Below are 24,880 nucleotides of genomic sequence, written 5' to 3'. Positions count from 1 at the left end.
TCCGTGCACCCTTCATAGATGTCCTTGGGGGAGTGGTACAATCCCCTATAATAGTGTCAAAGGGGGCTAAGTGTGAACTCAACTGTTAGATCGTGGACTATCTTCAGTTTACTCAGGGGCCTGAGGCAATTGCAAATTCCCGTAGTGTTGTCCAGATTGGGGTCAAGTCGAAGGTTATGTCGGGCATGTACAATAGCAGATCGTCCGCGTAAAGAGATATGCTGTGGAGCGAGCCCGCTATTGGGATACCCCAGGTCTCTCCTTCTCTGCGCAATCGAATCGCCAGTGGTTCTATGGCCAAAGGAAACAGTAAGGGGGAGAGGGGACACCCCTGTCGAGTACCCCTCTGTACCCGGAGCTGGGCAGATATGTATTTGTCCAGGGGAACCCTAGATGTGAAGTATGGGAGTCATGTATATGCCAATAGGGTCGGACCCAAGCCACTCTGCTGGAGAGCACCAAACAAATATGGCCATGGAAGAGTGTTGAAGGCTTTTTCTAGGTCGAGGATCAGGCACGCTGCGTTAGGGAACCGGGGATGGGCACTATCCTGCACATGGAATAACCTGCGCAGGTTCTGTGATGTGTTGCGTCACGGCACGAACCTGCACTGATCGGCGTGAATCAATGGGGGAAGAACTTGGGACTACCGGTCTGCTAGTATTTTCCCCAGGATTTTACAGACTGCATTTAGTAGTGTTACCGGCCTATACGAAGCTGGGAGCCTCAGGTCTCGATCTGGTTTTGGGAAAGTTACCAGGACGGATTCTCTGAGTGAGCTTGGTAACTCGCCACGCTCCAATGCGTCCTCGTACATGCCCACCAACCTGGGTACGAGCTGACCTGAAAATGTGCTATAGTATTTTAACAGGAAACCGTCCATGCCCGGGTCTTTGTTGCGTGCCAGGGCGCGGATTGCGCTGGAGACATTGGCGGACACAATCTTCACGTCCAGGGTGTCCCTATCTGCTGCTGGGACTAGCAGTATAGTTAGAGGGCTCAGGAATTGTTTGATTGGTATCAGACAGTCTGGTGCTGGGCATCAGTAAATATCTGAGTAGAAGGCGTTGAAGATTTGCAGAATCTGCGAGTATCGGGGGATACCTGTCTGGTCTATCAGTTCTGTGACCGGCTTTGGCTCAGTATCTTCTAGAGCTAACCAGGCTAGAAGCATCCCGGCCCTATTACCCTCTCTATGGGTCCTGGTCGCATGTGCCTTAAAGTTGTATTTACTTAAGTCTCATAGTGTCTCTGCATAGATCGTCTTAGCCGTTGCTACTTGTGCCGCGGTGACTTTGCTCACGTCTGCGTCCTTAGTGAGAGTCGCTAAGGTAGTCTCTGCTCGCAAGAGCACCTGCTCAAGTATTTTACAGACTCCCACTATCTGCTGTATACACTGTCCCCTAGCAACAACGTTGAAAGCATCCCATTCCAGCAATTGGGATGTTGCTGTGTGGGCGTTGGTTGCACAATAGTCGCGAATGCTATTCTCCTGGTCGTGTCTGAACATTTGATCTGTAAGGCACTCTCGCAGTAGCTTCCACGTAGGCACTGGGGGATGAGGGGGGTCTCCATCGGAGGGTTATGATGTGGGCATCATGATCCGATAGGGTCCGCCCCAAATAATCGGAGTGTTGGATTTTAGGGAGCAGTGCTGTAGAGCAGAGGAACCTGTCAAGCCGCACCCATAGTTCATGGGGAATCGAGTGAAAGGAGTACAGCCTAGCGTCAAGGTTCCAGACCCTCCACATATCTGCCAGTGCCCATTGTGTGACCCAAGTTTGGGATCGTTCTGTCTGCTTATGTGCTGGGGAGTGCAAAGGGGGGGGGGATCTATCAAGGTGAAGGTCTAGTGTGCAATTGTAATAGCCCCCTAGGAGCCATGACGTTGATGTGTATTGGGCTAGAACCTTGCTGAGGTGTCCCCAAAACTTGTCCTGGTCGACATTGGGGGCATATATGCTCCCCAGGAGTATTAGCTGGCCTTCTAGGAGCCCCTCTAGGAGTGCATACCTGCCGTCCTTGTCTATGGTGCATTGAAGTTCTCTAGACTGAGCCAGATCAGAGTACCCCGAGCAAAGGGCGAGTAAGTCATGGCACAAATAATCCCCCTCCATTTCCTACGCAGTCGGTCAACTTCCAATGCCGTCAGATGTGTTTCCTGCAACACAGCTATATGCGCTTGTTGCCGTTTGATATATGAGTATATGGCGAATCTTTTGAGCGCTGTGTGCATTCCCCTGACATTGATTGTTATGATTGTGATATCTGTGTTAGGGATTTTGGGAGGCATATGATATGGTTTGTGGGGTTGGAGGTGGAATCTCGCATTTAGACAAACTGGCCATATTTGACAGACCCACCCGTTCGCACACTATTCTCGGGGTGTCTGGGTGTGTCTGCAAGGGGTGGGGGTATAACTATAAACTAGGAAAAACTCCCAACAAAAAGGACCCGTCGCTCGTGGCGACACATCCAAACTAGAAATTGTGTACATACTCTAGTATGGTAAGTTAGGGGTTGTGGTCTTTCTCTCTTACGAACGGTGGTCTGCGGGACCCAGGGCAGCATGAGGGTGGGAAGGTGACGCCGGTCGGGGTCCCTCACTCCTGTGTGTTGAAACCATTAGAAGGATGTGATGCTCTTTTAGCCTTTCCCCAATTAGTCCGATCATGTCATATTACTATGCTACTGTTCAGGTACTAGGCAGTGGGGTAATGTCAGATGCGCCGAGGAGACTAGGTGGGTCCCAACATCCAATATTAGACGAAGATGTCCGTAGTCTGTGGGGTCCCTGTTGAAGATGTGATCAGGTTAATTTGGGGAGAGCTCATGTCTGTGAGTTCCACCCCCAGTGTGATACTGGGTGCATCGAGGAATCAGGTGGTGGCCCAGTGTCTTTTGTTAGATGAGCGTGTCCGCGGTCTGTGGTGTCATTATGGGTGGAGTAATGGAGCCATCTCGAGATGTGTTTGTGTCACTTACTTCCTCCTCTGGTTTGAAAAGATGGGGTCCTTTTTTCTCGTCGGAGCTCTCTGCTGTTGGGCCGATCTTTGTGACCGCCTTCAGTGCTCTCCTGCGTTCTGCTATTATTTGCTCCAGGTCAGGAGAGCTTCGAGTGCTAGCTTGAGGTTGTGGGCTCCACTGTTTGAGGGCAACTTTCTTCTGCCGATACCGCTGACTTCTAGGTTCACGGTTCCCTGGGAGTGTGCCACCAGCCTCGGCACCTTGTAAGTGTTGAGCTACCCAGTCATGTGCTTCCTTGGGATCCGAAAAAAAGTGTGTGTTATCATCACGCATGATTTTGAAGCGCGTTGGGAACAGGAGGGCGTATTGAATATGTTTTTGGCGTAGTAGGCGCTTAACCTCCAGGAAAGTTGCTTGTTGTCTCTGGACCACTTTGGAATAATCGGGGAACAGCGTAACTTGCTTATCTTCAACCCGAATCGGCCTGTGTTGTCTGACCGCCCTGAGTATTGTGTCCCTGCCCGATAGTGAAGCAGTTTCAGCAGGAATGGTCTGGGTGGGGAGCCCAGGGGAAGTCTGCGTGCCGGGACGCGATGTGCCCTCTCCACGGAGAAGAAGCGGGTCAGGTCAGTTTCTGGCGTGAATGTCCTGAACCATGTTTCAACGGACCCTATGGGGTCTAGTCCCTCCACTCCCTCCGGCAAGTGTAGAATCCATATATTGCTGTGACGAGAGCGCCCCTCCAGGTCATCTGTTTTGTCTTCTAGGGTTTTCACTCGCGTCTGGAGGTTGTTCAGGGCGGTCTGCTGCAACTTCTTTTGGGGTTCCATTGTGTGCATTGTTCTCTCCTCTTGTTTCACCTTGTCTGCCAACTTGCGGTGGTCATCACGTAAGAGGTTAAGGTCTCTAGCCAGTGCCCCGAATCTGTCTTCCATAGCGACCCTAGAATGTTCTATGACCACCAGTACCTGATCGAGCTTGTCTGACATTGTCACTGTGTGTGCTGGCTCTCCTCCCATTTGGGTATCAGTGGCTTCTGGGAAGGGCAGCCTAAAATGGGCCGGCGTTTGTCCGGTGGTAGCAGTGCATTGACGCCCCATGTTCGGCGCAATTTTTAAGGGTTTTCTATCCAGCGATCGGGTTTGTACTCTTGAGATTCGTAGCAAGTGGCCCTTCTTATGCTCCTCTCTTTGTGGCCCTATTCCGGTACACGTAGTTCTCTGGATCCCAGTTGGTGCGCTTTCATCACCATCCGTGGTGCCTGCCGGTGGTGTCCCCTCTACCCCAGTCGCGGGGCTTCACAGGATATTTCAGGAGGGGAGGCCCTGGTCAATGTTTTGCAGTGGAGAGCTTCTGACCAGTCATCCCGTTACGCGCCTCGAGGTCTGGCGCCGCAGTCACAGAGTTGGTGATTCTGCGCTGGGGGTGGGAGCGTGACGAGCAGGCAGCTGGCATGGTTATCAAGGTGCTCAGGGCTGCTGAAGAGGGACCCTTCGTTGGAGAAATCAGGCCATGGGATGTCCTCTACTGCGTGTTAGGGGTGCTTCTGTGGGTACCGGCCCTTCGGTTTGGAGCGCTCCCATTCCAGAATCAATCAACTTAGCGTCAATGATTGTCCCAGTATTGAGCTGAGTGCGGACTGTCACGCTGGTTTAGGATTGGAGTGAAGGGCAGTGCGGCTTCATCCCAGTCACATGCGCCCCTACAACTAATTGACCGGAGGCAGAGGGCGTCTCTTCTCGCGTTGATTAGTACCCCAGGCCGTCACAACCAAACCTGATTCTGCAGGGCCGCACTCTCCCTCGGACCACCCGTGAGGCCAGGCAAGATGGCAAGGATCCGCCTTCGGTCACTGTCTCTTGCAAGGATGGCGGTGTGTACACCCCACCTCCAGCCCTCCTGTTGCGGGCCTCGAGGCCTAGTGCCGTGCAGACGGGGGCTGATAGCGGTGCGCAGAGCAGGACGTGTAGAGGAGGAGCAGTTTCCTAACCCCACACAGCGCCAGGGTAGGCCGGGTATGTCTTCCCGCCGAGTCAACTGGAAGGGGGAGGCATCCCTGGAGGTGTCCACTATGCCCTTGTTTAGACTGTAGCACCTGCTCGTATCCCCGCTGGGTCGCTCTTCCTCATGTGGCGCTTAAATAGCTGGGGGAGGTGGTGGATAGCTTACGAGCTCCCGGTTACTCTTTGCGTGGAGGGGGCGGCGGTATGGGCGCTTTTTCTTCAGCCCTCCCGCCGCGCACCTCGCAGCCTGGCGCCGTGCAGACGGGAGGACCGTGGTGCTGCATTAGGGGTTGGGCTGGAGTGGTTAGCAGTCGGTGGCGTGCGCTGGCAGTGCCTCCAGGGCTGGCAGGCTTCTCAGGCCCCGCAGTGGAGTTTCCGGGTAGCAGGGGATGCTGTAATGCACTTCTTAGGGCTCCCTCGGATTCTCCCTGCGGGCCGCACTCTGCGAGGATGCGCACCCACCTGCAGCTGCAGCATAGGCGGGCCAGAGCTTTAGTCAGGCTGCTCCCACCCATCACCCACACCACTGCTTCAGGTCCCTCCGGTCCGTAGCTTCGGAGGGGAGGTCATCAGCGCCGCCGGGACGCGGCTGTTTTGATTGGAGGCCTCGCATCCTCTGTAGCACCTTCCCTGGAATAATCTGCTCCCAATTCGGGTCATCGATTCCCTGCTGATGGAGTCCGCATCGCTGGCTGCACTTTGGGGGGTTCACTGGGACTCCGCCGGCATCTGGAAAGTACCCTTGGACGGGCCGCTGCTCGGAGCCTCAAGCAGATGCGTCCGCCATCTTGGCCTTCGTGGCCATGCCCCTCCAGCCTGTATTGCTCTTATATTTCTTTCTCTGTCTTTTCAAACATGGTCAGCCTGACTCTGAAGATCCTCTCCATCTCTCCTGTCTCTGCCTCATCTGCTGAGGAGCCAAAATGTTCCTCCTCCCTGCTAGCACATACAGGGCAACCATTGCTGGAAAGTCTCTGATGCATTTTGAGCCTGGTTTTTATAGGTTGGGCCCTGTTAACACCAGTTTTCAGTTTGTGGTAAATAGCATGTGCAAAGTCCATTTTGTTACAGATCGCAATTTGCGACTGGTTTGTACATGCTTCTTTTGCGAGTCGCAATGGGGTATCATTATCTGTGAGTAGCATTTTCCGCATGCACCTTGTTTTGCGACTCGGTAATTGGACGCTATCGGTATTTCAGATTTGCGAATGCCTGTCGTACATCACTTCCGCTCCATTTTGCATACTCAAATTGGATTGCGAGCAAGTTGCAAGTCTCAAATCGGTCGTACATCTGGCCCTCTGAGTGATAGAGATTGTTATGTCTGTGCCCAATTGCCTGCTTCTGTTTCAGAGGGTATAACCTATCATCACCTTCCCTTGACATATGGTATTTCTTGTAGTCATCTGTTAAGTATATTTTATGCAGAGGGTAGTTTTGACTATTAATTTTCGAATTATGATGTTGTTCTTTCACAAGTTCCTCTTATTAAACATTTAAATAGGAATCCTCATATTAAGAGTGCTGAGTTTGTAGGCAAGTAGTATGTACCGCTCAAAACATTAGACACCGCATATGCACATAGACATAATTTAACTTGTTTGTTGTCAGAAGAGGAGAAGATATTTTTACCTTCAGTGGAAGACAGATGAAGAAATCTGAAATCACAAACTGAGGAAGATATGAATCTTAAAGTTCATAAGTGGAGTGGTGAAAAAAAGGAACACCAAGAGAAAGGAAATTTCCCATGTTTGACTTTTGATAAGCAACATGAGAGAAAGTTACGTATACATGTTGACCAAAAGTTATTTCAATCCTTTGTTTTCTAGGAGAAAGTGATTGTGAGCATGTTTTTGAAGCCAGGGCTAGACATTCTTGTTACCTGGAAGGACAGGATCATGCGATTCCTGGAGTTTTTTTAATTTGCGGAAAGAATGCTGGCACATGTTATTTAGGCATAGTGTTTCCAAAGATTTATCATGCTGAACATTTTGAAGATCCTGTTTGGGAAAAGAAATGGAGATCTAAGAGAGGTGCTAGTGCAGCGGAGGTAGTAGTAGATGTTTTTGGTGCCATGATTCCGTCTGTGGGGGTAGTTTTGAATGATTTGATGATTAGACAGCTGTCTACTATTGTGGATAAGTTTGCCACTAGTACTGAAAATTCTTTACTGCTTGTAAATTCATAGATGATAGTGCTAAGGTCTATGGCTTTGCAGAATCCTCTTGTGTTAGACCTTCTACTCGCAAAAGATGGCGGAGTCTGTCACATGCTCAAAGTCCAGGAGAAGGATATTTCAGGGGGAGGAATACCTAGGGTGGATGCCAAATAACAATATTCCATTAAGAAACCGATTTGACCCACTGGTGGGAATGGAGGGTTTAGATTGACCATTAGACAAGAAAAAGGAAAGCATTCTATTTACCACAGATTTGGCCATGGGGGAAAACGGGGGGACAAGGCAGAAGGATAACCAGGTGGTGGATGCTTTCGACCACAATGCACAACCTAATATGCTTTCGGACACTCAGACTGTCAGTAACTTAGCCTGTGAGCTAAACCCACCAATTACTGGGCCTGACCTGGCAACTCCAAAAAAGTCTGTGGACGATAGCCTAGGGGAACCTAGGCTGTGTCTAATCTCATGGAATATTGCAGGTCTTGCGGGTAGAATGGAGGACGAAGCTTGGCTGGAGCATGTGGGTGGTCAGGATATCCTGTGCCTTCAGGAGACATGGAGCAGAGCGGGTGGGGAAATTGATGGTTTTCAATCTTTTAATGTTTTGGCGGTCCCATCACCAGCTGGGAGGGCAAGGGGTGGGATAATGACAGCTCTCTCCATCAAACTAAAGAACTTGATAACCTCAAAAATAGTGGATACTCCCTGGTACCAGTTGCTCTTGTTGGAAAATCTGTTCCCAGAGCCTTTGTTATTAATTAATTGGTACCATAATGTTTTTGATAGAAATGATGTATCTACAATTCAGAGTTTGGAGGAAGCAATATGTAAGGCTCGTAGTGATCGACCTTTATTAGTAGTTATTTGGGTTGGCGATTTTAAGTGTACACTGTACAAATTTGGGGGCTCCAATGTTTGTGGCATCGATGACCTAAACGAACAGCCCTTGATGCATTTTAAACACACGCCCCAGGGGGACGCTTTAAATAATATCATTGTTCTAAATGATTTATGCATGGTAGAGCCCTGGGCTGCCCCAAACATATCGCCAATACCAACCTTTCAGGGAACAAGAGGTGCAATGAGTACTATCGATTTTGTATTTGTGTCCAGTAACTTTCTTCATTATGTTAATAGGCTTGAGGTAATAGCAAGTGCCGTAAGCGATCATAACCCTTTAATGTTATCTTTGTGTGCTCCTGCTAGTAGAAAACATTTGGTTTGGGAGCAACCCATAACATATAATAAAAATCAGGGAGTCACTATGAAGTGGGGGAAAATAAATGCTGTAGGCCTTGAGGCAGAGATTCTGAATGTTTGTAAAACTGAGATCGAATCATGCCTGTCGCTGACGTCTGACTCAGACAAGGTCATTGGGAGTTTTGAAAAATTATGTGGGCACGTGGCTGAGCACCTTAAAAAACCGGTGGGGAAAAAGAATTTAAGGTGTTTTAAATGGTTTGACTCCGCATGCTCCGCCTCACATAAATCCTTAAAAGCGGCCCTTATACAAAAACCAAGAAATAAAGAACTGATAAGATCGACCAGAAGGGCTTATAAAGAGGCCATCACAAAGAGGAAGCAGGAGTTGAAAAATCGTGCCTGGGACGATCTAGAGAAGGCCTCTGAGTTAAAAGATATTAGGCTCTTCTGGGAAGTAGTAAATCGTCCCCTGTTTAAAAGTGACACCAAGGAAAGTATAGTGACGCAGATTACTGGTGAATCTTGGGAAGCTCACTTTGGTAAAATTTTTAATCCCAAAGCATTATTACTTTCAGATTTGTTGGATGATGTAGGGGATTTGGTGGTACCATCTTCAGCTTCGCTTCTTAGCTCTTCACTTACACTGGAAGAGGTTGAAGAAGCTTTGAGGAAAGGCATATCATTAAAAGCCCCGGGCCCTGATGCTGTCCCTTTGGACTTTTTTAAACATAATATTGAAGCTTGGGCACCATTATTACTGAATGTTTTTAGGGCTGTTGTTCTTGGTCGTATCCCTGTATCGTGGAAGGAGGCAGTGGTGGTGCCGATTTTTAAGAAGGGCGATAGGTGTGACCCCCGATGCTATCGCCCTATATCCTTGATTGATGCATCATGTAAATTATTGGGGAGGGTTATTTTGGCCAGATTAGAAACATGGGCTGACTCTGTTGGTCTAATTGTGAATTCCCAGTATGGATTCAGAAGTGGGAAGGGGACAGTTGAGCAGTGTCTGAATTTGGCGCTAATTATTGGCAAGTACATGAAGGCAAGGAGTTCTGCAATTTACCTTGCCTTCATGGACTTGTCAAGCGCCTTTGACACTGTTTGCAGAAGTAGGCTGTGGCAGAGAATGGACGATATGGGTTTCGAAGAACCCCTGGTGACACTTCTCCGCAGACTACACGCAGCAACGTCCGTGGCTATAAGATTCGGACCTGGGGGTGAAACAACAAAACCTATTCCCTCAACTGAGGGGGTGCATCAAGGCTGCATTTTGGCGCCTTTCTTGTTCCTAGTATACACAAATGGACTAGAGAAGTACTTGTTGGACCACTGTTGTGATTTTCCAAAGGTAAACGGTAGGAGTATTCCTATACTCTCATATGCAGACGACACTGTTTTAATGACCCTCACTGGAAACAGTTTGCAGGTGTGCCTAGATGCCTTTAACACCTTCATGCTGGATCTTGACCTGAAGGTAAATTTTGGAAAATCTTTTGCAATGGTCTGTGGTCCAAAAGGGACAAAACCAAGAAAATTTGTGGTGAATCACTCTACTATTGAAAAGGTGGAAAATTTTAATTACCTTGGAAATCTTTTCAATAGCAAATTAAGTTGGGCCCCATTAATGAAGGCTCGAGTCCAGAGTGCTACCCGCTCCATAGAAGGTCTTTTTCGTTTTTGTGGTAAGCTGGGTCAAAAACCTGTTGCGCACCTTAAAACCCTTTACATATCTAAATGTTTATCTGTGGCCACCTACGGGGCAGGAGTATGGGGGACCGAAAACCCCTCAGTGATACAAGTGATGGAAAATAAATTCCTAAAACGGGTATTACTGATCCCATCGGGTTCATCAAATAGCTTCTGTCATAATGAAATGGGAATGACCAAAGTGACTGACATTATTCGTCTGTCGCCCCTATTATTATGGGGCAAAATATGGTTATCTGACGATCTGCAGCTCTCGAGAGAAATTCTCTCAGACTGCATGAGCCTGGATAATGCAAAAAAGATCCCCTGGTTGTCATACGTCAGTGACATGTTGAACAAGATAGGCTTGGGTTATGTTTATGAAAATCCTGCAAATATCCAGGGAAACATAAAAACCCAAATTAAGTCAAATTACTGGAAATTTTTAGGTTCACCTTGTCTGGGAGGCCCAACTAGCTATGTACCTACGTTACAGCACCAATTTTATCTAACTTTTACAACTAATGTCCAATGGCGGTTTTACCTCACGAGGTTTAGGCTAAATATCCTTCATTTTCTTTTTGCCTTTCCTAAACAAGGGGGTTGGTGTGAGCGGCTACCCCCTTGTCCCTGTAATGACAGAGTTAGCCAAAGTACTATACATGTTGTCCTGTTTTGCTCCTTATATCAAGAACCAAGGATTAGATTTATTAAGCCTATCCTGAAGGGGCGGCAACCATGCACCTATAAAGAAGGCTACGATTATTTGCTGTCATTATCTTCTGTTGATACTTGCTGTGCCATGTTAAATTTTATACGAGTTTCACTTCAGATTAGGAAACGCTATGGATAATTTAGCTGTAGAACTGTGCTTTGCCATCGGATTTGTATTTATGCTGTATGATGGATTTTTCGAATTGTAATCTTTGTTTTACAGATGGATCACCTTAATTGTGTATTATGTTTTTTAACTTTGTGCTTTTATGATTCATTGTATGAATCGAATAAAGATTTTGAACCGAACCGAATGATTTGATGATTAGACAGCTGTCTACTATTGTGGATAAGTTTGCCACTAGTACTGAAAATTCTTTACTGCTTGTAAATTCATAGATGATAGTGCTAAGGTCTATGGCTTTGCAGAATCCTCTTGTGTTAGACCTTCTACTCGCAAAAGATGGCGGAGTCTGTCACATGCTCAAAGTCCAGCAATGCTGTATTTATAGTCCGGATGAGAGTAAGGATCTAGAGAAAGGAATTGGAGGAAGGCCAGAGCAGCTTCTACAATTACATAAGGTGTTTAGAGGAGTCGAGATGCAAAATCTTTTAAAACCATAATGTTTTGCTTGGTATAGTCTGATAAGGATCTGATAGTTATCTGTGATAGGTTGATCGCCATCAGGGGGGAGATTGGAGTAGCATGATTTGGCACCACCCTTTTATATTGATATGGTGACATATATGCGGGTGAACCTTTGGCCTCATGTATTTGTATGATACAATTATAATCAATATACGTTAAGCACTAGTATAGAAAATGAAGTAAAGGGATGTTTTAAAATGTGTGTGTGTCTGTGTATGATTATTAATCTTTTTCCTTTTAGGGACAACTGGATTGTCAACAATACTCATCTATAGGCTAAGATTATATGGGGGCGCTAACATGCAATTTAATGCAGTGCAGTCACCAAGGATTAAAAGAGAATGAATCATGTGTGTATTGGTGTTATCCCTATAACATAGACAGTTGTTGTTCCAACTAAGAAAAGTGTATCAATGCGTGAAAGTGCAATATATATAAATAATCTTGCATGTTCTTGATGTATTTACAGGATTGTATGTGTGCTGCACAATTTATATGCTTTTGGAAGTACCATGCTAAGTTAGCGTGACTGTGGGCCTTATGCTTACAGTTGGAATATTTAACATTGAACGTGAAAGCTGTTTTCAGTATGTTTTTCTGCTTTTGCATGTGAAGGAACATTGTATTTTAAGATAGTGAGGCAAGGGAGAACTGGCAAGGTCAATTAAATGTAATAAGACATCAACGATATCTGTAGAAGGGATCAATTCAAGGATGCCTCAGAAGCGTGGACTGGAACAGTGGCATACTACAGGCCCCCGCAGCCACCACGCTGCGGGGGGCCCGAGCTGTAGGGGGCACAGTACTTTGGCCCGAGAGCTCCTGATTAAATCCGGAGTGGGGGCCCCTCCAAGTACCTTGCGGGGGAGCACCCTCAAGTTTCATCATGCCACTGGACTGGAAAATGGGAGTAGAGTACCAGGGACTGAGACTCTTCATAGGAAATGGAAATAACAATGTTGAATGATTTGAGGTCATGTGTTTCGAACTTTCTGTGTGTTTCTTATTAGTGAACTTACTTCAAAGTTAGACAGATGCCTTTAGACTTTGAGAGGTACAGATCTCTCCTGACCTCTAATTGTGTGGCTTCAGGCTATACATGATCTTTTGCTTAAGGGACTTCCACTGAGGTTCAGATGCTGACACCTTTTCCTGTTTTGGTTCAATAGGGTTTCCTCAATTCTTAGTTTAGGGTAGGGAGAGGTAGATGATGCAAACCTTTTTCACGTATCGGGAGAAGGATCGAAGCCATTCATCCACCCACCAGATTTTATTTTCAATCTTTTGCATTGCAATCACAGATATTTTGATTTGTTCTTTGTTGCTAAGGGCCAATATTGTACGTCGATTTTGTCTTCCCCTAATAATCCTGTCATCTACTGTATGTTTTTGTGATTGATTTAAGTTACTCTGGCTTTGAGTTTGTAATAAATCCTTTTTCAACTTTAATATACAGACTCCAACTTTCAATGTGTGGTCAAATTGGTCACACTGTTTCTGAGATTTAAAATTGCCAGTAACCTCTTTTCCTCTCGGTCTACAACAAAGCTCCATCAACTAAAGGAAATGAAAAAGATTGGCCCAGAGCATTCACAAGTGTCTGTATTCTGCCTACAACAGCAGTCCTAATCCAGGGCAGCTTCTGCACAAGAAAACTGATCGGGCAGAAGGGATGGCAGCCCAGGATGGTCACCCTTGTTCACTGCGTCTGCGAGTGTCTTGTCACATACCGTTAAATTCATCCACACTGCAAACACTCAGGGTTTGATGCACAACGGGCCTCCGCAGTCTTGGAGGTGATTCTGTCGTGATTGTGGAGACTCCCCCACGGCTGCGGGGCCTCCAACAAGACTGCGAAGGTCCTTTGTGAATCAGGCCCTGGCTGTTCACCTTGCTTGTTCAAAATCCTAATTTACAACACTAGTTTACATCAGATTTCAGTGCTGAATTTGAGTCTGAGGTTGCAGGTGGGGCTCACTGACATTCATCTTTGCTGATCAGTACTTTGTTTTCCTCATCAGATTTTTACCCAGAGCAAGAGAGAGAAAAACACAAATGGCGGAAAGAAGGAGGAAGAGAAATACGGAAAACCTGTAACAAAGTGTGAATGAAAATGAACTTGAAAGAGTAGGATACAGAGGCAGGCAGTGTGTGTTGGTGGATGAAAGAAGCATGAGCTGGAATCAAGACTACAAAGCCTTGGTATTTGCACCCGGGCATCCAATAGCATCGACATCGGGCTTCTGAGCAAAACTTTGGACCTCAGCACTTATTCTTTTACAACTAAAGCACTGAATTGAGGCTGTGTATCTTATCGACTCACTTCTGATGTTTTCAGTCAACATTGTATGTAAAAGGGAGCCTACAGGGCCCAGAATGCAACAGTATATTAGCTAAGAAAACTCATACCTGACTGAAGATATCACAAAAATAGGACTACTTTTGGCAGATGTGCAGGAAAGCTGCTCACCTGTTTTGTGATAGTGTCATATTGTACTATAGCCACCAGACAGACATTCAGCTCCCAGCAATAAAAGTGAGTTGCTTGAGTCATAACATCTGTGCCCAATCTGGCTGAGAACAGAAAAACAGTTCTGCAGGAGAAGTATGACACACTTCTCCCAGCAGGCCTTAATGTCTCTTAACGCATTTTGAGTAAATAGAAAACATCCATATATGACATTATTTTATTAGGAACATCATTGAATGTGAACCATTTATAATTCTTTTGTGTGTCAGGGGGAGGTATAGTAACTCCATGAAATGGCTGCTAAATGGATCCATCGTATGTGACGGACACCTTTGGCCTGTCATGGCATTTTACCTAAAATCAATTTCCATTCTGGGACTAAGATGCATTTTGCCAAGTTCGGCCTACCCACTAAAATTTAAGTGGCTGAATTAAGGCTTTAGGGATGGTGCTTGCTGGTATGGGACTGTCACACTGCATGTGATGTGCTGCCTTCATATTAACATTAATAAAGGTAAACTTGATTTTAAAGTTGTATGTATCTCCATAGTAGCTATGCACACAGGGCCGGCTTTAGGAGTGTCTGGTGCGACAATCATGGTGCCCCTAGTGACCTACGTCTCCACGGATTCCCCCACTACCACCCTCCAACAGTGCCCTTCATCTCTCCGTAGCCCCTCCCTCACATGCATTTAATTTATTTTCATGGTGTCAGAGTACTTTACATCACACATATTATACAGAGCCAATGAATCATGTGTGTGTAAATCAATGTATAGGAAATGTTACATAAGACAACGAGTACAATAAGGTGTCGGAGTCACGTGTAATTTAGGCAGGTAAGCAATATATTTTTTGAGTGCTTGGTCTGGAGAAGCACAAACTCAAGATTTAAAACCAAGCACAGAGGTTGGGGTTGGCTTTACTAGTAAGAATATATTTCTTCGCAGAGGAACTTTTTTTTTAGCAACCTTAAGGTAATTCATTGCTCACTGTGCTGTATGAGGCATTGTAACTTATGAACTGCAAAGTAACAAAAGGATCTCTGTGACAAAAGCAGTAACCTACTGACCTATCTACATAAAATACACTTCTGTGATCTGTAAGGTACACATGCTTTGCAGCAGGCACACTAGCCCTCTGCACTACTTTTTAGTGAGTCAAAACTGTGACTAGACAAACCTCTATCTCTCTCCAGCAGGTACATCAATCCCCAGAGTTATCTTGACATTTTTATTATTGCTTCAACATTGCTGAGCCACAAGGAACTCTGCAGCAGGTGCTTTGTGCTCTGTAAGACATGTCAAAATACAGCCCCCCCCCCTCCCCTGAGCTCAGTGTGGTGTCACCAGTCGCACTGCCCTAAAGCCAGCCTTGTATACATCCCAGTCTCCTATATAAACAGGTATGGGCATGCACAGACACATCCACACTTTCTGATACTAGCCCAATGGTCTCTTGTCATTCCCCAGTTTATGAGAATGAAATGTGTCAAAATGTCCGGAGTGAAATAGAGAAGGTTGTAAAGGAGCCTAGATTATCACCTTGTATAAGTACTTCAGTAGCAATGCTGCTGTTTTAGGGCCATTTTTACACCATAATATTGCACTTGAGGTATAGTATCTGCACATTACATCATTTTGTGGACATAGATAAGGTATCACACATAAGGTGCTGAAATGTCAACCATCAGCACCCTGAAAACCACAGAAATGTCACACATGCTCAAACTGAAAACGTGGCTGCTATGACTACACCAACCAAAAACACCCTATGGTTTCGGCCAAAACAACCTCAATCACAGCATCAACCCAAACCCAATAAACATGGGCCCAATCATAGCTCCTAATAAAATACACCAACCAAAAAATAACCTTTTCTCGCTTCCACCCAAGCAACTCCAAATGCAGAATATGGCCAAACCAAAAACCCACATGCTCCATCACAACTCAACCAGAACTATGCCAAACAAAAAAAGCCTATTCTCACATTTACCTAAGAAACTCCAATCACAACCCTAATGACTCCAACAACCATAACTCAGCTATCAGAGTACAAATAGAAACCTTATCTAGAACTACAACTGTAACAGCAACCACAAAGTCACAAAACACTTAACCACAGTCACAACAAACTCACCCACCACAACTGCAGTCAGAACGCTATCAACCCCAAACCCATCCACAAAACCTGTCACAGCTACTTCAACACCCAATATCCAAACCACGCTTCCATCCCAAATTACATTAACATAAAAAAATACAAAAATATACCAAACACATCTCTTTGTTTTTTAAATTTCAAAATCGTTTTTATTGAGATGCTATAAGACAAAACATACCGACTAAATACAGAAGGGAGAGGAACAATCGCTTAATTGCATATGATGAATCTGAGAGGGTATGGCACAATTTGCTATGGAGTTATAGTGTCACGATATCATAGTGGCATAACATAGCATAATGACACTGATTCATAGGCACCCTCCCCCCAGAAGTATATCATAGTCTGGACAGTAAAGGTTGTATTTTATGGGACATATTTGTTTCAATCGGTCTTAAAGCTATTTTGTCTGAATGGAAAGACCTCTCTAAACTCTCAGTCCACCCCTGGTGGGATTGCGTCCCATTTAAAGGGAGGGGGTGGATATCTTCTAAACAGCTACCTGAAACCCCCATTAACATTTATTTTAAAAATCTGCTCAAAGCTCGACTAGTACATTGCCAATCATGTATTACCTTACCAGCCAATACCCATACCCACCTCTAAACCTTAAAAACTCCTTTACCACCAATAAACCCTAAAAATAACCTTACCACCCTATATCCTTCCCCACCACCAAACCCTAAAATCACCCTTACTACCAAATGCCCCTACCCACCCTTAAACCCAAAAAATACCCTTACCGCCCAATACCTTTACCCAACCCTAAAAGCACACATACCACTCAGTATCCTTTAGCCACCCTAAAACACCCTTAACACCTAATTTCCTTACCCAACCCTAAAGCCTAAAAATACCCTTACCACCCAATACTCTTACCGACCCCAAACCCTTAAAATACCCTTACCACTCAATACCCTTACCCACCCCTAAACCCTAAAAATACCCTTACCACCCAATACCTTTACCCACCCCTAAACCCTAAAAATACTTTTACCACCCAATACCCTTACCCACCGCTAAACCCTAAAAACACCCTTACTACCCATCAACCCTAAAAACTCCCCTACCACCCAATATCTTTGCCCACCACTAAACCCTGAAATCAATCAATCAATCAAGGGTTGGTAAATGTTGGTACTCACACGTTAGGGTCTCAAGGCGCTGGAGGGAGGTGGAGAGCAGATCTATCTAAGTGCTGGGGTCATTCGAAGAGCCAGGTTTTGAGGTCCTTCCTGAACTTGGGTAGCGTGGGAGTTAGTCTGAGGTGGAGGGGTAGGGTGTTCCAGGTCTTGGCTGTGAGGAATGAGAAGGATTTTCCTCTGGTTCTGGTCTTTTGGATCCGTGGGACGGTGGGCTGGGCAAGCTGGGTGGAATGGAGGTCTCTTATGGGTGCATGAATGGAGTGGAGCCAGTTCAGGTATGCTGGTCCGACGTTGTGGAGGGCCTTGTAAGTGTGGGGGAGGAGTTTGAAGGTTATTCTTCTGTCTGCTGGAAGCCAGTGGAGTTTGCTGAGGTGTTGAGTGATGTGTCTGTGCCAGGGGAGGTCAAGGACCAGTCTCGCTGCGCAGTTCTGGACATTTTGGAGCTTGTGTGGTTTTTCTGGGTAATACCAGCATAAAGTGCATTGCCGTAGTCGGGTCTGCTGCCGATGAGTTCGTGAGTGTTGGTCTTTCTGGATTCAGTGGGGATCCAGCTGAGGGTCTTTCGCAGCAGGCCGAGGATACTGAGTTCATAGTGAGTGATGCGTCTAGTATGATGCCGAGGTTTTGTGCGTGGTCCGTCGGAGTGGGAGAAGTTCCTAGCGCAGAGGACCATCAGGTATTGTTCCTTATGGAGGATCCCAGGATGAGGACTTTTGTCTTGTCTGAGTTAAGTTTAAGACAGCTGTTCTGCATCCAGGTGGTAATGGCTTTCATCCCTTCTTGGAAGTTGTGCCTGGTGATGTTGGGTTTGTTGGTGTGGGAGAGGATCAACTGTGTGTTGTCAGCGTAGGTGACGATGTTGAGACTGTGGTTCTGGACGATGGTTGCGAGGGGGGCCATGTAGACATTGAAGAGGGTGGGCTTGAGAGGGGAGCCCTGGGGCACCTCTCACCCTTACCGCCCAATGCCTTACCAACCCAAAACCCTGAAAATACCCTTACCACCCAATACCCTTACCCACCCCAAAACCCTAAAAATAACCTTACCACCCAATACCCTTAACCACCCTTAAACCTTAAAAACACCCTTACTACCCAATTCCCTTCCCCACCCCTAAACCTTAAAAATACCCTTACCATCCCATACCCTTACCCACCCCAAACCCTAAAAATACCTTTTACCACCTAAACCCCCTACCTAACCCTAAAACCAAAGAAACACCCTAACCACTGATTCCCTTGCCAATGCCTAAACCCCCAAAAATTCCCTTACCATCCTATACACTTACCCATCTCTAAACCTTCAAATACCTTTGCCACCTTATATCCCTAGCTATCGTTAATCCCCTACCAACACCCTTAAAACTAAACCCTATTATGTGTGTGTGTGTATATATATATATATATATATATATATTTATACATATATATTTATATATACACACACACAAACATTTATACTTACCTTAAATATATTTACCATGCATGTTAAAGGCATGCATGGTAAACTGATATACGCGGTAAAAGCTGCGTGGTAAAGGCACTGCTTGCTAATTCCTGCATTGTAAAGGTTTCCACCCCAGCCTCCCATATCAACTTACTTGCCCCCTCCTCCCCCTCACCCTGTCTCCACCCCTCACCCCCTTCCTCCATTGTTTCTTCTTTCTGTTTCTGTCTCTTCGCTTGCTATCCTCTCATCTCTCTTTTCCCTTTCCTTCTCCATATCTTGTTAGGACTTTGGGGTAATCCACTGTTTGATACCCTGCTTAATACCAAAACACATCTGTACAGCGCTGGCTGACAGTAGCCCGGATGGCAGGTGCTTCTCAGAGCAGGAAGACGTCTCACTCACGCCCTCAGCGCCTGCTGTGAGCCTCGGTTCCCCCAGACCAGAGGAAAGTGCGCAGGGGCTCTCTGGCTCGGGTGGAGAGGATGTTGTCGCATGACGTCTCGACAAAGCAACAACCATCGGCCACCGCAGCTGTCAGCAAACACTTACACTGCATCTCGCAGCAGCAACAACACCAAACCCCACGGCTGCGGAGACATTGAAACGGGCACAGGTAGGATGGGGAGTGGGACCCAGGGGGCGAATGGCGTGGAGTCCTGACGAGTGGGGATTACTGAAAGCGTGGGGTATTGGTGTCTCCACGTCCTGCAGGAACTGGCTGGTAGTGTCTGCTTAAAAATGGCTTGGGTGAATCAGCACAGTGACTTTAAAAGTATGTGAGGTGGGACTGCACCGTCACTCTAAAAGAGAGCCTGAGTCAGGGTTACTCAGAGGAGCTTCCCTCGCTGCTGAATGTGGTGATGTAAACACCTTGGGAGGGAGACCTAGCAGGATGCGGTGTCTCGTGTCCCAGCTTCTGGGGCAAACAGCAGCAAATCACGTCTTTTAAAATACACTAGGACTTACAAGATGTGTTACAAGTTATTTGGGCAATCTCCCCACGATGCTTTAGAGCATGGTGCAGTTTTAGTAGATTTGTTTAGCTGGTGTTCTGTTCATACTTTATTGACAGAATGCAACAGCCACTTTCCAGTATTTGCAGGATAGGATGATGGCGCATGCAACAGCTCTCTTAGTGCTATGAAGAGGACGCCTCATCTCCAGGCACTGTAACACAAGCAGTGCTAAGTATGTATCTACTGCATACCAACCCTTCCTCACAACTCCCATCCTATTGGCACTTATCTTCTCCATATTTTGGTCTTCGATATTTTTGGTGCCATGACCCTGGGACAGGGTGTTATTGACTAGATTCAGGCGGGCGGGGCCAGATCAGGAGCCAGTTCGATCCCAAATGTATTCTGGTTTGCCCTTGTGACGATCACTCCCTGCAACCACTGGCACACTTTGTTTTTAGTAGGTTTTATTGTATATACACCAGAAGATTTTTAATTCCGCTTCTCAGAGGCGCTTCTGTCTCCAAACGTACTTCAGCGCTTATTTTTAGAGATGCTCGCCACACCTGAGGTGTGTGTGGTTGCTTTTCTTAAACATGCTCTTCAGTGCAGGCAAACACTCTTGTTTTAGTTGTTCTGAATACTGCTGCTAATTTTGTAGTCCAGCCTGAAGGTTTCACTGAAATCCCTTTGTTGAGTGAGCCCTCTGTCTCCACATAGTTTTTAGTATTCTGTGATTGCACTGTATTCTTTTCTTTTGTGCTGGTTCGCAGTTCTGCCACTTTTGCTGTAGCCACATGGGGGTTTGGTGCCAAGAAGGATGGTTCTGCCCATGGGCTGTGTGGTCATTGGTATTAACCCTGCACGTTGCACATTTGTCCACAGTATATATTTTTAATGTATTATTTTTCTATTGAGCATTGTCATGTAAACATTTTTAGTGGTCATAAAATAGACTTTTTGTATTTGTACTAATAAGGGAGTTGCCCAAGTATGCCACGCGACAGACTTCTTTGCAATCCTTTAGTCTGCTGCTGAAAACGTCTATAAGATTTGGAAATTCTGTGTCTTGCAAAAGCTCTTCCTCATACACACTATTTTACATCTTATATTTAAATATTTCTTTCATTGTTTTTGGTACATACGCGGTTGTATGGTCTGTTGTATGAAGCAAATAAAGGGCCATATTATCAAGGAACGGCGATAACATTATCCTGCCGTTAAAGCGGCGATAATGGGTTTGATAATATGCCCTTGTGAATTCCCGTAGAAGCCCAGGTTCACATCAGAACCTAATATGGCCCAAAGTTTGATTGATTGATTGATTAATCGTCTTCCATCCAAACCTGTTGCTCAGACGTAGCCCTTCCTCAGCCCTCATCCATCTCTCATCAACCTTTCCCCTTCCTGTGGTTCTTCCTTCAGCACTTGCCCCCAACCTTCACTCCAGACTGTCCATTCATTCCCCTAACCTTTTCCTGTCAGTGGTTCCTCCAATCCTCTACCACAGCACAGGCTTTAGTGATTGTCCTTCCACCCTACAGTCCTTCTCTATTCAGAACTAGGACACAGGACCGAAGCACGTTTTGGTCTTTTACAATCAAATTCTTCAAATTGTCTTGAGAGAACAGATATTTGAAGTGTACTGCAAGTGCATTTTAGATCCGAGATGCCCCACAGAATTACCCCAGAGCAGGTTTGTGGTAAGTACAATAAGTAGCAACTATATGGAAAAGTGAAAACACTAGTGAGATACCATCCTGAGCAGAACTCTTACTTGAAAAGCATGCAGGTGACCACACATCTCCTCCCTTTAAATAAAAAAAACAAGAAGAAAGAAATACAATAGTAAGTAAATACAATAACATGTTGATACACACTACAGAACCATCAAATCTTTTAGAACTTATTTTCACTCTTGAATATAGCGCTTTCTCTAACAGGAGAAGACTGTGTCCAAATTGACACATCCAAGGGATTATAGTGAGATAAAGAATTAGCAAGACTTGTGTTTCAAAAACCTGGCAGAAGGAGCAGAAACATCATATCGACCAATGTCTTGTTGATTTTGATAAACATCTTTATCAACTCTGGCAAGCCTAGGACAACGCAACACTGTGTAATCCCCGTGCACTCAGAAATATGTGAATGGTTCAAGATAATAATTTCGGCGCTCCTTGTGTCACACGGAGTCCCAACGTGTCTTACAAATGAAAATATATTGTGAGAAGGAACGTCTTCTCACTGACAAGGGCGCCCTTGTCAGTGAGAAGACGTTCCTCCTCACAATATATTTTCAAGCCTAGGACAACGCCACCAAGAACCATTATTGAGTAAAGCTGATATTTTACAAGTCCGAGCAATTTGAACACTTTAGAAATTTACGAACATATTTAGTAACTTGCCAAGGCAGCTTTGCTTTCATACAATTTTCCACTTGCAAAGTGCCCAATTTCTTACCATCAGAAACATTCTTATGATGTTCATTCAAAATTTGTTATTTGTATGATACAATTTCTTTAGCCTTAGTGTAAGTGAACTTCTCCTAAAGACACTTCAGAAGACCGTCCAGTAAGCCCAGTCGAAATTGAATCATTTCTTGAGTTCCTTCCTTTCAGCAACAAAAAATGACAGAATCTGGTAGAGTTCAAAGGAGTACAATGATATCACGATATCAAATCCAAAACGTGTTTTTCAGAATCTAATTGGCCTTTGATGACAAGTTCCGTCCATAAGAATTGTATTGAATCTCTCCACCAAACCATTAATATATGCAGAATACAAGGCCACAAGTAAATGTTTGATTGGCAGGTTCGGGAAAAAGAAATCAGCAAATTGAAAGATGGAAATTGGCCACCATCATGTGATGTAATAGAATCTAGAATCCCTTCCCTTTTAAAATACTCAATTAGAAAATCAATAGCTTCATCCATGTTAGGTTTTGATATACATTTAAGATCAACCCACTTCGGATAGTAATCAATAACAGCAAAAGCATACAAGCATAGCACAAACTATGCTGTGTGGTGTGGTTGAAGAACACACATGGATGGGCGCACACTAGGTGACAGAACAAAAGGTTGGCAAATATTACTTTAATGAGTGCATCAAAAAGGCACTACATTTTGACATTGGCGCTGTTTGCTCATGGCGCAAATGTGCTGCTCCATGAACTCAGACTTGACTGATGCAGCCAAAGGGCGGACCATTTTGACGTTGGTAATCTGTCCTGTTTTCAGTGTTTATTTTTTGTGGATTGCAGTAGTATTTGTTCAGATTTTCCAAAACTTTTGAAATCAGTGTTTGTCAGTGTTTATTCAGCTGTGCAACCCGAACAATTGACAAAAACTGTGTTTTTCAAGTTTTTACAGAACATGTTACTTTTTGCAATGATTATTATAAGACATATATTTAACGTAAAAGAGAAGTAATGCAGGGTATGTAGTGCCTTCCCATTGGCAGTGTGTCCAATGGAATAATGTTAGACTGTTTTCAGCATAAGAAGTCTGTGTACTCCACTGTCACTCACCCTCACATATCATTACCTGCTCTCAAATCTCATTACCTCTCAAACTCACACTGTCAGGAGTCTGGGCGTGAATTATACTTTTGCGGAGAGGGTACTTGTGATGTCCTCTCATAGAAGTGTCGGAGCCAACAAGAGTTAAGAGATACCTTTATTAAAACCTTCACCAACGACGACATTAACTGCCCCTGCTGTCGCATAGATTCTAAACATGTCATCAAACACTCTGAGGTCATCACATTCTAATAGAGAGAGAGGAGATGACTAAAGAAGCCAATCTGTCACACTTCTCCCTCCATATACAATTATCGAAATATTGGAAAAACACAGACAGGTAAAATGACCTAAGAGATATACAAGAGAAACGGAAAGTGACCTAAGAGTGAATGCAAAATGAAAGATAAAAGAAAAAGAGAAAAATATTGAGAGTAAAACCAAGGGAAAGAGAACAGAAAGAAGATAAGAAAAACAAGCATATTTCATTCTACAACATTTCTAAGATATGCAGATCTTTTATTTGACTCTAAAACTCTTCCTTTGTGCTACATGATCACCCTCATGATTGGTTTGAAAACCTTTTTTATGCAAATCATTAGACACTTGGCCACTTCCGTAAATGGCACCAGAAATTTCTTTAGGACCAGGAACAATTACCACTCTGTTTTTGTTCCAGAATGGTCTGTCTTGCGTCTTGACAGCATTTTTTAAAAATGTCACCACTTGCAATCTCCTGGTGAACTTTGACCAATCAGCACAACCTTTAGGAGCCTTTATCTTTACAAAGTCTCCCACTTTAACAGACACATTCTTAACATTATTAGACAAGTCAAACATAACTTTCCTCTTTTTCTATGCAATCAACTCTTTGTTTCTCCACTCACCAATAGTATTGCCAACACACCCTTTAGACCAGTGCATCCAACCAGGATTAACCTTGGTTGAAGGTGCCCTTCCTTTGAACAATTCAAATGGAGATTTTCCAGTGGTTGTATGTGGTGACATGTGATACCCAGACAATCTTTTAGATAACTCAACCTTCCAATCTAAGTTATTGACTCTTGCTAATTGAATACCTTCTTTAAGCGTCGTGATCACCCTCTCAATAGCACCATTGGTCTCAGGATGATATAAAGCAGATGTTTTGTGCACAATACCGCACTCATTCAAATAATGGCCCATCTCACTTGAGCAAAACTGCTCACCATTGTCCGTTAACAAGTAACGTGGAAAACTTTCACGTCTAAAAATAATATCCAAAATGTTTATCACTGAAGAGGAAGAAATATCATGGACACACGAAACTTCTACCCATCTTGAGTACAGATCCATAAGAACTAAAACATAGGGTGTAGGGTGTTCACCTCTCACTGGTCCCATGAGGTCCATGGTGACTTCCTCCCAAGGATATTTAGGAAGAGTTCTCCAAACAATGGGTGTCTGACTAGTTCTCAAACCTTTGCCACTACAACACACTCAGAACAGTCTCTAATCATATGCTCTACATCATGATCTAGGCCAGGCCACCAGAAATCTCTATGAAAACCTACCCTAAAATTTTTACAATGCCCATGTGGCCTTCATGAGCCAATTGTAAAATCCTACTTCTCAATCTCTTACGAGGAATTAATCTTGTGCCTCGCAGTAAAAAACCCTTCTCCACTGCAAGCTCACCCATGATTTCCTCCCAACCTCCCTCACATCCCGTAAGCTCAGATCTGTTTCTTTTACCTGAACCAACAAATTTGTCACCTTACACAAAAAAAAATC

The 24,880-nt window shown here is 44.9% G+C and overlaps 1 protein-coding gene across 2 annotated transcripts in view; it reads left to right on the top strand.

The window, feature by feature from the left end:
* The first annotated feature begins 18,852 nt into the window (after positions 1–18,852).
* The window catches only part of LOC146782611 (lysophosphatidic acid receptor 4-like), a 61,215-nt gene continuing 55,187 nt past the window's right edge, over positions 18,853–24,880 (top strand). The window contains exon 1 of one of the 2 annotated variants that reach the window (XM_085638172.1): positions 18,853–19,244. In XM_085638172.1, the coding sequence (XP_085494298.1) occupies positions 19,124–19,244 (121 nt within the window). In that variant the 5' untranslated portion in view covers positions 18,853–19,123. The remainder of the gene's footprint in view (positions 19,245–24,880) is intronic. The other variant, XM_085638171.1, reaches the window with a different exon arrangement.

Source organism: Triturus cristatus, chromosome 12 (assembly GCF_964204655.1).
Source record: "Triturus cristatus chromosome 12, aTriCri1.1, whole genome shotgun sequence".
NCBI lineage: Eukaryota > Metazoa > Chordata > Amphibia > Caudata > Salamandridae > Triturus > Triturus cristatus.
This window is presented reverse-complemented; position numbering and strand designations above follow the sequence as displayed.